The sequence below is a fragment of the Ictidomys tridecemlineatus genome, chromosome 6 (genome assembly GCF_052094955.1).
Source record: "Ictidomys tridecemlineatus isolate mIctTri1 chromosome 6, mIctTri1.hap1, whole genome shotgun sequence".
Classification (NCBI taxonomy): Eukaryota; Metazoa; Chordata; class Mammalia; order Rodentia; family Sciuridae; genus Ictidomys; species Ictidomys tridecemlineatus.
Window position 1 is genome coordinate 165,229,373 of NC_135482.1, and position 11,563 is coordinate 165,240,935.

Below are 11,563 nucleotides of genomic sequence, written 5' to 3' on the forward strand. Positions count from 1 at the left end.
AGGGTCAATTTGGGGGACTGAGAAATGACAGGTAGACAACCTGTGGGAAATGACAGGTGGACAGTATCAGAATTGAACTGAATTAGAGGACACTCAGCTGGTGTCTGCTGCAGAATTGTTTGCTTGCAGGTGGGAGGAGAAAGCTCTACACAATTTGGGAATGCAGAAATGATCTAGGTTATGAGTATGTAGTATGAGAAAATGGATTGAATTTTCCTCTATATCCTCATAACATCCTTCCAAAATATTTAAAAGCTAACTTTCAGAAAACAGAACTGTTTTAGGTGCTGGGTATGTGGCTCAGTGTAGACAAGAGTACTTTTCTAGCATGCTCAGAGCTCTGGATTCAATCCCAGGTACCATAAAAACAAAAATAGTTTTCAAATGGTTCTTCTGCAGCATGTACAACTATTATAAATCTGGGCACAGTGGCATATGCCTGTAATTCCAGGGACTTGGGAGATTGAGGCAGAAGGATTGCAAGTTCAAAGCCAGCCTCAGCAACTTGGCGAGGTCCTAAGAAACTTAGCTAGCTGGTGTCTTAAAATTAAAAATAAAAAGGGCTGGGGGGTGTAGCTTAGGGTTAAGTACCCTAGGGTTCAATCCTTTGTTAAAAAACAACAAAAACCTGAATAAAAAAAAGGCCCATGGCTGGTAGGAGGGTTGCAGCATGTCCCACCAGGGGGGTGGTCTATACTTCTTAACTCTTCTCTCTTACTCTATTCTATTCTCTCTTCATATCTATTATCTCTGTTGGACTTCTTCTGAAGGAAGTCACTGATGATAAATGAAAAGGAATAAAAATTGCTTTGAAACTCTTTGGAGATGATAAGTTCCAAAGGGACAATAAATTCTATTGGATACTTGCTCAGGATAATCATAGATGTATGAACATTTTATGCAGTCACTATGTAGATGGTTCCTAATTTTTGAAAAGGCTCTAGGTTTTATTTATTATTTTTAATTAGTACATTTTTTAGAGAAGTTTTAAGTTCACAGCAAAATGGAGTGGGAAGTACATATCCCTCTTGTTCCCACACATGCACCAGCTCCTCCACACCACCATCCCACATTTGTTACCACTGATAAACCTACACCAACATCACTACCACCCAAGGTCACAGTTCACAGCACAAAAGGCTCTACTTCTGAAAAGTCCCTTTACATGATGGTCCTTTAGAAACTTGAGGACACCTTTTCCTATAAGATTAGCATCATACTTTCAGAAGGCAGAGACTTTCTGCCTGACCCATAGCCTCCCACACCACCCTAAACCAGGGTAAAGAAGATACTAATAATGAAACAGACAATAATACTTCCATCACTGAACTATCCCAAGTAGACTTTTTTTAATCCCTGGAAAATTAAAGCCCAGTATAAGATTCAGTAGTGGATTATGTCTGAAGAAGCAAATAGTAAATTTTGATTTGAGGAATATCTTTGAAAATTATTTCTAATAGCATGAAAATTACATTTTTCTTTTCCCTTTTTACTATATTTTTAAGAGTAGTTAAAAATAACTTTTCCAAGGGCTGCAGTTATAGCTGAGTGGTAGAGCGCTTGCCTCACATGTGTGAGGCACTGGGTTCCATCCTCAGCACCACATAAAAATAAATGAATAAAATAAAAGTATTGTGTCCATCTACAACTAAAAAAAAAAGAAAAATTTAAAAAATAATAAAATAACTTTCCCAAAATCCTTACCATTTTTTCTCGGTGTATTATGCTTACATATTTTGGTTTCATCTAATACTTGTTCTCCATATTCAGCGATGATCTGAAATTTAAAGTTGAGAATTTAAAGATCTGAAAGATACTTTTCTTTAGACACTGCCATCGTGTCATTTCTTTTTCGACTTTTTCTTTTTTGGTACTGGGGACTGAACTCAGCTACATTCTCAGTCCTTCTTAAATTTTATTTTGAGACAGAATTTCACTAAGTTGCAGAGTATGGCCTCAAACTTAAGATCCTCCTGCCTTCACCTCCTGAGTAGCTAGGATTACAGGTGTGTGCCACTGTGCCCAACCTGTTATTGTTATTTAATCATTAACATGCTTTACACAAGAATATTTAAAAGTTAAAAAAAATGCCATTTATGAGTACATATAACAGTGGTTGAATGCACAGATCAGTGGTAGAGCATGTGCTTAGCATACCCAAAGTCCTAGATTTGATTCCCCAGTACCAAAAAATATAAAATTAAAATTTAAAAAATTAAAGTACATATAATTAAGATAGACAAATACAGATAATTACATGTGTCTAGAAAAAGATCTGGAAGGATATGTAAACTATAACTGTGACTATTCTTTGGGAATAGCATTCTGGGAGGGAGAAGAAGAGGGAAAGAAAATCTTATATTTTTAATATACTTTTGAATTATTTGAATTTTTACAGGCAAGTAATTGTTTAAAAGATAACAAAACCATTTTACCATCCACTTGAAAACTGTTCAGTCAAGCAAACCATATCCTACCTCAGGGGGTAAGCACTTCTGAACCAGCCGAGCTAAACTGCCTCTGGAGAGCAGAGTGGTAGCTGACGGGCGCTGTGAGGGATTCCTTTTAAACATCTGCTTGACAAGGTATTGAAGCTCATAGGAATAATGAGATGGCAGTGGGCGGACGGACCCTTGACATATTTTGAGGATAAGACTTTTCCAACTGTTTGCCTGAAACTGAAAAGTAAAAACTGAACTTTAAAAGTAGATACAGGGAAGAAAATGGAAACTACCAGATGATTTGAATTCATATGCACATGAATTATTTTAGTTTGATAAATGGACCTGCTGTCTGGTCATTTTTTCTGTCTAGAGGTAGCCTTAAGATACAATTCTACAATATGATGATGGTTTAGAAGAATGGTAAACATGAAAAGGAAAAAAAATTCCCCACCTAGAGAAAGGTTTTCCATCAGTGTCTGTTTTGGGTGCTTTATTATAATAATCTATAAGTTCTTGCACATACACATTTGTACTATATATGAAAATCAAAGCGATATAGACATATGTCTTTTTAAAAGTTAAATGCTACTAATGGTCTTGATAATAAGAATAATATTACTTGCCCTATCCCTTCCCAGAAATCCCCTGGCTTACTTCATAGTGACAAGCACTTCAAACATGTCCAGGTTTGTCTTTTTCCACTGCAAAATCCTTTTTACCATTCAAGTCATTAAAGCAGCTATCAGAGTTTGACAAGTCACAGAGTGGAATAGGAAATGACATACTAGAATAACATTTGAAAAGTTTTCAGGGATTAGGGGTGGTACAGTGCTCAGAGAGCATGCCCAAGGCCATCCCCATCACCAAGAAAAGGTTTTCAATATACATTATAATAAATATATTAGAGCTAACATTAGATATCAACCTTAGTAGCTTTTGTAAAAACATTCACCATTCTGCCTTGAAAGTGTTTTACAATAATAATAATAATAATAAAACAAGTAAAGATGTGATAAAAGGTCTAAGGGTGTAGTTTAGTAGAGTGGTTGCCTAGCATGTGTGAGGCCTTGGGTTCAATCCCAGCACTGCAAAAAACAAACAAAAACCAAACACTAGTGCCCAAGAAATGTGCAGAGATTTTAATTCAATTAACCTGGACAGGGCACCAGCATTGTTATGGGTTCCTCAAGTTGTTCTCACTGTGCAGCCATCTTTGGAAATCATTTGTACTCAAGAAAGGTGGCCTCTGGGTAACAGTGCATGTCTTCAGTTTGAGTTACTCTCATCTGGAGGTGCCGATGGGTTGTTTTCAGCCACTCACTCTCCCGAGCTCTATGTGCTCTCCAGTACATCTATAAAAAGTTTCAATCTGTGCCCCAAGACCAATTTGTTTCTATGTTAAGACCTAATAGGGATCAACTCCACGACTACTGTTGTACGTGATAAACTACTGCTGAACAAGTTATTTAATTGGTTATTAACTTCTCTTTTTGTTACATTACTACTTAAAAATATCTAGAAAACATATATATTAGGGCAAAGTCTATTCCCATTTTTTAGGAAGTGCTATGATAGGAGAAATCTAACTGCAAAAAAGATGAGTATTAAAATGGTACAGTAACTCTGGAAACAGCTTGGGGGTTCCTCAAAAAGCTAAACTTACAACAATCATACGACCTGCAATTCCACTCTTCAGTATATACCTCAAAAAATAGAATCTGGAATTTTGAATTCTAACAGACAACTGTTTACCCATTTCATTCCAGAGTTATTCACAATAGCCAAAAGGTATAAACAACCCATATGTCCATCAACAGAAGAGGAAAAAAACAGAAAAAAACAAAACATATACACATAATGGAATATTATTCAACCATAAAAAGGAGTGGAATTCTCACACATGCTACAACATGGAAGCTCCTTGAGAACATTATGCCAAGGGAAATACAGTAGACACAAAAGGACAGATACTGTATAATTCCACTTACAGGAACTATCTAGAACAGGCACCTTCATAGAGACAGAAAGTAGAAGTTAATAAGAGCTGAGGGAGAAATGAGAGTTTGATTTAAAATGTACAGAGGTTCAGTTTTGCAAACAGTGATAACTGTACTGTATTGTGACTATAATTAATGACACTGAATTGTAGGCTTAAAATGATCAGAACTACAAATTTTATGTAAGTTAAAAAAAATAATAAAAAGAAGGAAAGAAGCTGGGCACCCTATTATGTGCTTCTAACCCCAGTGACTCGGGACAGAGAGTCAGGAAGATGACAAATTTGATGTCAGTCTCAGCAACTTAAGACCCTGTCTCAAAAAAAAAAAAGAAAGAAAAGTGGGGGTGTGTGTGTGTGGGGGGGTGCTAAGGATGTAGCTCAGTGGTAAATGGTAATGCATAAGCATCCCTGGGTTCCTCTTCCTCCTCAGTGGTAAAATGTCCCTTTGGGGATGGGGAAGAGAAGAAGAAGAGGGGAAGGGGGACGGGAGGGAGGAGGAAAAAAGAAAAACTATATATAGAACTATAGAAACTAAACGTTGACATTTTATTAGAATATAGTATAAAGGGACTCAAGGCAAAGATAATAACAAAGGCAACATGAAACTTTCCATAATGAATTCGCCCTAGGGAAGCAAACTGCCTGCTGGAACTGGGCACATTACTTAGGACTTGGCTAGATACGACAGCAAGCGGCCATTTGTTTTTTTGTTTTTTTTTTTTTTTTTAAAGAGAAAGTGAGAGTGAGTGAGAAAGAGAGAGAGAGAGAGAATTTTTTAATATTTATTTTTTAGTTTTCGGCCGACACAACATCTTTGTATGTGGTGCTGAGGATCGAACCTGGGCCGCACCTGGGCCACACCTGGGCCACTCCTGGGCTGCACGCATGCCAGGTGAGTGCTCTACTGCTTGAGCCACATCCCCAGCCCCGGCCATTTGTTTTATACAGCATACTTACTGGATGCTTAAGGGTACAGAGTTCATACAGAATGCATCCCAAGGACCAGATGTCACTGGAAGCATAAAGAAACAACATAACAAGTGGGTTATGATATATAAGAAAATATATACATTTTCTAATAACAAAAAATGAAAAATTCTCCTACTTTTAATAAGACTAAATATCACAAGTAATTCTTAGGTATTAAAACGATCAAGTATTTTGTTCCACTGCTTAGAAACTTTCTAAGAGTAACACTCACAATAAAGCTCTCTGTTCCTCAAACCCACGCCTCTAAGTCAAAGTGATATGATACCACTGCAGCAGCATTTGGGAATTCAGGAGCAAGAGAGAATATCTGTGGACTCCAATGATCACATTTAGAAGGACCCTGAAGATATCTAGGGCAGCTTCCAGGAGACCACCCTGTGAGCAGCACCAGCCCACCAGGGCTTCTCCTGACAGGCAGCTCTCTTCCTCAGCACAGTGGGACAGCGCGAAAGGATCAAGTTCTTATTTATCAAAACCTGAAAATGTGTCTGCCGGGAACTCTCTCTCTACCCAGAGACTTAACTGTGTTCCAAAATGAAGAGGAAAAGACTACTCATTCTCCCACAAAGTGGCTCGTCAGAATCGGAGGAGCCCTACAGTTGGCCCTTATCCTGCTTCCTCACTCTAAGCATCTCCAGCTTCCTCCATCTCTCCTGCCAGCTAAATCCCCAATACCTCTATAATACTCTTTATTTTAACTAATTCTCTATCTACGGTTTCTCTCAACATTTTTTGGTAAATTGCAAATCTACAGAAAAGTTGCAGATGCCCACCTGCTGTAACCTGGGGTCCTCGAACATGAACAGTTGTCATGTTTAGGTCCAGCATTCCTTTCCTCTATTTATCTCAATCTCTTGAAAAAAGGTTGTAGATATCAGATACTTAAATACCAGAACATGTCTAAACATGTCTGTATGTATCTTTGAAGAGCAAGGACACACCTCTCATATACACGGTGTTGTTTTCATGTCCAAGCCATTTAAACTTAAGTTAATGATATTATCTAAAATTTAGCCATACTCACATTTTCCCGATTGTCCCCAAAAAACTCCTTGAGAGCTGTTTTATTCCCAATTCAGTAAACTTCTACTCATTTTTTCCCCCCTGTGGTGCTGGGGATCAAACAGAGGCCTTACACCTGTTATGCAAAGGTTCTACTATTAAGCTGCTTTTTAGTTTTAAAAAACCAATATATTCCATGCATCTCCTTTCAAGTAGCACCAGAGTCTGGCATCATTTGCAGGCTATAAAACCTGTGACCAAATGGTCACCCTTCCCCCAAATAAGTACACCACTTACCTTTTATTGTTATAAGGCAGGTTTTCCCAAATTTCTGGAGGCACATAATAAGGTGTTCCCACATATGTACAAGCAAATGCCATGGGACTAAAACAATAAACAGGCAAAGAATGATTAAAGAACATTCCTGAAAATGGATGTTTTGATTATTGCTACTATAACACAATAGAGACCTACTTGGAGAGAAGACGTGCAGATCCAAAATCACCCAATTTCACTTTTCCATTTTGGGTGAGGAAGACATTCTGCATTGAAAAAGAAGAACTTAGATTATGTCTCCCATCATTCAAACATAGGGCAGAGTTCTTCAGAGAAGCTATCTTTCGAAACCTATTGCTGATGGAGATTAAAGGTAGAAATGCTGACAGCTAAGTCTTCCTGAGTCCCCCAAGTGGACTAAAGTGGAATCCTTCTTGATAGCTTAAATATTCTAACCACAAAAAAAGCAAATGAGGTTATGGATATGTTAATAAACTTGGTTTAATCACTTCACAATGTTTACACATGTCAAAACATCATGTTGTACACTATAAATACATATAATTTTATTTGTCAATTTTATCCTAATAAAGCTGGGGGAAATTTTAAATTAAAAAATTAAATATAAGTAAATAAATATTAGGCTTACAAATATTTCTAAACTAAATATGTCTTAAAAGAAAATGAATGATAGAAAAAAGATAATGAAATAGGGGTTTTTTTGTTTGTTTTCAAATCTAGAAATGGATTCTACTCACCTTGGACTTGATATCTCTGTGTAGCACACGTTTCTTGTGAATATGGTTTACTCCAAGGCACATTTGTGTAAACCAATTAAGTATCTGTAAGAAAAAAAGTATGCAACCTCTGCAAAAATGTAATAACTGGTTCATGTTAACCCAAAATTCCAAGAATCACCTCTAGGCCTTTCTTGACCAGAATTTTACATGTGAGTACAGAACTCATGAAAATTACTTGGGTCAACTACATTTCAGTATTACCTAGAGAAATTCAGAAAAGCTGAGATTCCCATCTTCCATCACCTTACATATGATCCAAATAGCTATTTTAATGAAACTTCTACCATATTTTTCTCTCATTTAATCAGATAAAAGTATTTCTTAAATGTATATCTAAATATATAGTTCATCATTAAGAAATGAATGTGTTGGTTGGGAGTGTAGCTCAGTGGTACAACACCTGCCTAGAATGTGCAAGGTGCTAGCTCAATTCCCAATTCCACACACACACACACAAACAAACAAACAAACATATACACATGCACATACACACTATAGTTTTTCTAGTATAATCATTGTTTATGTTGGATTTTCATTTACTTTTTCAGGATATTAATATGATGACATTAAATAATTTCATTATGTTACAAACAATTCATTGAGATCAACATTTTCTGCTTATAAATCCCAGTCCCAGAATTTCCAAGTGCTTTGGAGGCCTATGATTAAATGTCAAACTAATTTTTATTTTCTTTTTGCTATAGAGATTCATCTACTCAAAGCCATGGTTGACCTCCTTTCATGGAACCCATGTTAATAGGAACCTATATTAATAATATAACTTTTAAATGAAGAATATTTATATACTTTCAAAGGTTATAATCTAAATAAAACTAAGTCCCATTGAAGCTACTTACTTAAATATGTTCCTTAACCAATTCGTTACAAATTGGTTAGAACATAATAACCCAAAGTATATTGTCTTGGCATGATGAATGCTTTGAACCAAAGAAAGGGGTTCAGAAAACAAAATCTTTCTGGTCTTCTCCTGCCCTTATTTCTCTGGCTCCCCTTTTCCCTCCAAGACAGCCACAGAAACCAAAATTCCTCCTCCCCCAAACCAGCCATAAAACCTAGAAATATTATTCTAATCTTCTCCCATATGTAAAAGCTGCTCATAAAGAAATTCTCTGACCTACCTTGACAGAAAGTAGACTAAACACCCTCATTCTAGAAGGGTTCCTGACCTACACCTGGAAGGAAGGAATACCATAGCGAGAGGCCAAGAAAAACCAGACAGACAGGCCTAAAGGGAATAGACTATGATTTGATAGTTATGTAATAGAAATAGTCTATTACCATCAATTTAGTTATACCCTTTTGTCCAATCACATTTCTACATGGCTGTCCATGCTTCATTGAATCTAAGCATAAAAATGAGAGTGTACTCTGGGTGTTTGGGTCTTCATTTTAAAAGGCTCCAGTTGAAAAACCAGCCTCTACCTCAGAGCAAAGCCTGTCCAAGGAAGGGACATGACCTTTGCCCTTGGAAAAACCCACAGAGCACTCCTAGGCACATTCCCACCCTGCTAAGTGGTTTATCTACAAATAATAGGAGAGATCTGCTGAGCCAGGTGTCCCTGACCCAGTCAGGCTAGGTGGGGATCCATAGCAACCCCCTAGCAGCCACCAATCAGCATGAGACAGGGAAATACCTGGGATGCCAGATGACCCTCCCAGTAGTTTATGGTGGTTGATAACGTGTTGGGAAACCATGTAGTTCAGCATGAACACCCCTCTTGGCTTAAAACAATCAGTTCAAATGAATACCCTTTTTGTACTGACCAATCACCCTTACCCAACTTGTTCCCGCCAGGGAATGTGCTAATCATGTTTTAGAGTTGTTATTTGATTTTCCAGCAGTGTATGATGATTTGCTAAGAGATGCTATGATGTATGTAAAGTCCCTGCTTTCTCCAAAGAATGTATAAAACTGCTGCAAACCCAGGGCTCGGGGCCTCTCAGCATCACCAGTTGCTGTGTGTGCGCGGAGGACAGAGCTAGCTCGCAATAAAAAATTTGTTATACTTTTATCTTGTCTCTTGTTATGGAGGTGCCAGCCTTGACCCTCTTGTTGGTTGACGAAAGGGATCACATCCTTCCATCCCTACATAAGCAACTTTCCATTAAAAAAGCAGCAGGTTGTAGACTTAAGGGAATATGTTGAGCTTTAGGAGGAAAAGGACTGAGAATAGAATCTCCCAAGAAACAGAAATGGTAGACTTCATTCTTCTAATGATCTAGTAATATGAGATAAATCTATTATGCCTTCTAAAATTTCAGAACAATAAAGATCAAGATTTGTAAGTATCAAGTACAAAGTACAATAGGTAATGCAGTTCTGAAATTTCTCCTAAATATATGAAATTTTTATCCATACTTAGTATTTTGTAACCCATATTGATTTTACTTCTTAAAAACACTTCAGGCGGCCACATCCTGAGGACACTAAACAATAACACTGATAGAGAAATAAGCTATTTCTAACTAATGCAGGGCAGGCAGGTAATCGCAGATATCAACACTTTCACTTTAATTCATGAGAAAAGCTGCTTCCAAACTATGAGGGTAACTATGTAAGTCAATCTCTTACCATATCTTCAGGAAATAACTTTCCTCTCTGCTGTTTAATCTTCTGCATTAGATCTCCTCCATCACAATATTCCATCACGATATGCAGATGTCCTTCAGCTAAAACAAATATAAGACTCTTTAGGAAAGCCATAGTGGTTACAAATCAAATTTAGAAATGAACATATTTAGAGGAATTCATACTTACCCTCAAAGGATTCTTTAAAGGCGACAATATTGGGGTGTTTCATTTTGGCTAAGAGAACAGCCTCTTTCCTAGAATTCTGTGTATCAGAGAGAGACTGGGAAAATATTTTAAATAAACATAAATTTAATACTAAATTTTAAAATAGCTTTACACTAACATTTAGCATAGTTTGCATGATACTCCAAAGCTACGTGCAATTTTGTAAAACTGCACTTTTACTCAAATTTATTGAACTCCAAAGAAAATATGTGGTGATTTGCTACTGGCTATTTTGCATGCTTGAGCTGACCCTTCACTGTATAATGTTCTTTTTTTTTTATTTTATTTTATTCCTTACACATATAGAATGTTACTAGTTTTAATATCTGTCTAAGCACCACCTGACTTGGAGAGTCAGTCAAATAGCATATCTTTAAAAAGAAAACTGGAGAGCTTACATTTTGACTGTCAGCATCTCTTTATCAGTCCCCTGGCCCATAAAAAAGAATGTGCTGATGGACTACTGAAACAGAAGGAATTCCGGGGTGGGTGGGGGCCTTCTGAAATTAAAAACAATTTCTTCATGCTGAAATTGGAAGCTGAAGGGTTGTAATCTCCCACCCTACTGAGCAGCAAGCAAGCAGAGGCTAACTAAATCTGCATATTTATATTTCCTGCCTTCTGTCCCATTTTACGCGCCCTCACTAGCCAATTAAATCAAAGTAAGTTTACCACCTGGTTTTTGTTTCTCTCAATTGGAACTTCTTCAGGGAGGCCCTTAGGAGAAGCAAAATAGCTGTTTCTCCAACAGTTTCATCAAACTGCATAAAGTCCACTTTTCCTTTTTCCATCCTTTGCCTTTCTTAGGTAGGACTGCGGCTGAATCTAGCCAGCAGGGAACCATGCAGGATGGACAAAGCTGACATACAAAATACGTTTCCAAGACTATTTATCACTAACTTATGCTACAAGTATGAAATTGTGAATAATTTATAATCAAGTAACTGTCAAAGAGGCTAGGAATGTAGCTCAGTGGGAAAGAACTTGCCTATCAAGTGTGAGGCCCTGGGTTCCATTCCTTGCACCACAAAAAAAGGGGGTAAAAAGGAAATTGCTATTCAGGGTTTCTTAGCACCATGGGTTCTCAGACCAGCAGCATAGGCACCAACTGGAGACATGTTAAAAATGCAAATTCACAGGCCCACTCAGGTCCACTGAACCAGAAACTTGGTGGTGGAACACAGTAATCTGTTTTATTAAACCCTCCAGATGATTATGATCCCCATCCAAATTA

The 11,563-nt window shown here is 37.3% G+C and overlaps 1 protein-coding gene across 6 annotated transcripts in view; it reads right to left on the bottom strand.

Moving 5' to 3' along the window:
• Nek3 (NIMA related kinase 3) overlaps positions 1-11,563 on the bottom strand; it is a 28,079-nt gene that overhangs the window by 11,549 nt on the left and 4,967 nt on the right. For 5 of the 6 annotated variants that reach the window (XM_078016075.1, XM_078016073.1, XM_078016070.1 and 2 more), the window contains exons 3-10: positions 10,291-10,384; positions 10,105-10,202; positions 7,470-7,553; positions 6,910-6,977; positions 6,733-6,819; positions 5,401-5,455; positions 2,478-2,678; positions 1,705-1,777 (exon numbers count right to left, since the gene is read on the bottom strand). In XM_078016075.1, coding sequence (XP_077872201.1) covers positions 1,705-1,777; positions 2,478-2,678; positions 5,401-5,455; positions 6,733-6,819; positions 6,910-6,977; positions 7,470-7,553; positions 10,105-10,202; positions 10,291-10,384 — 760 coding nt within the window. Of the gene's footprint in view, positions 1-1,704; positions 1,778-2,477; positions 2,679-5,400; positions 5,456-6,732; positions 6,820-6,909; positions 6,978-7,469; positions 7,554-10,104; positions 10,203-10,290; positions 10,385-10,727; positions 10,830-11,563 lie in introns of all 6 variants that reach the window. The other variant, XM_078016074.1, reaches the window with a different exon arrangement.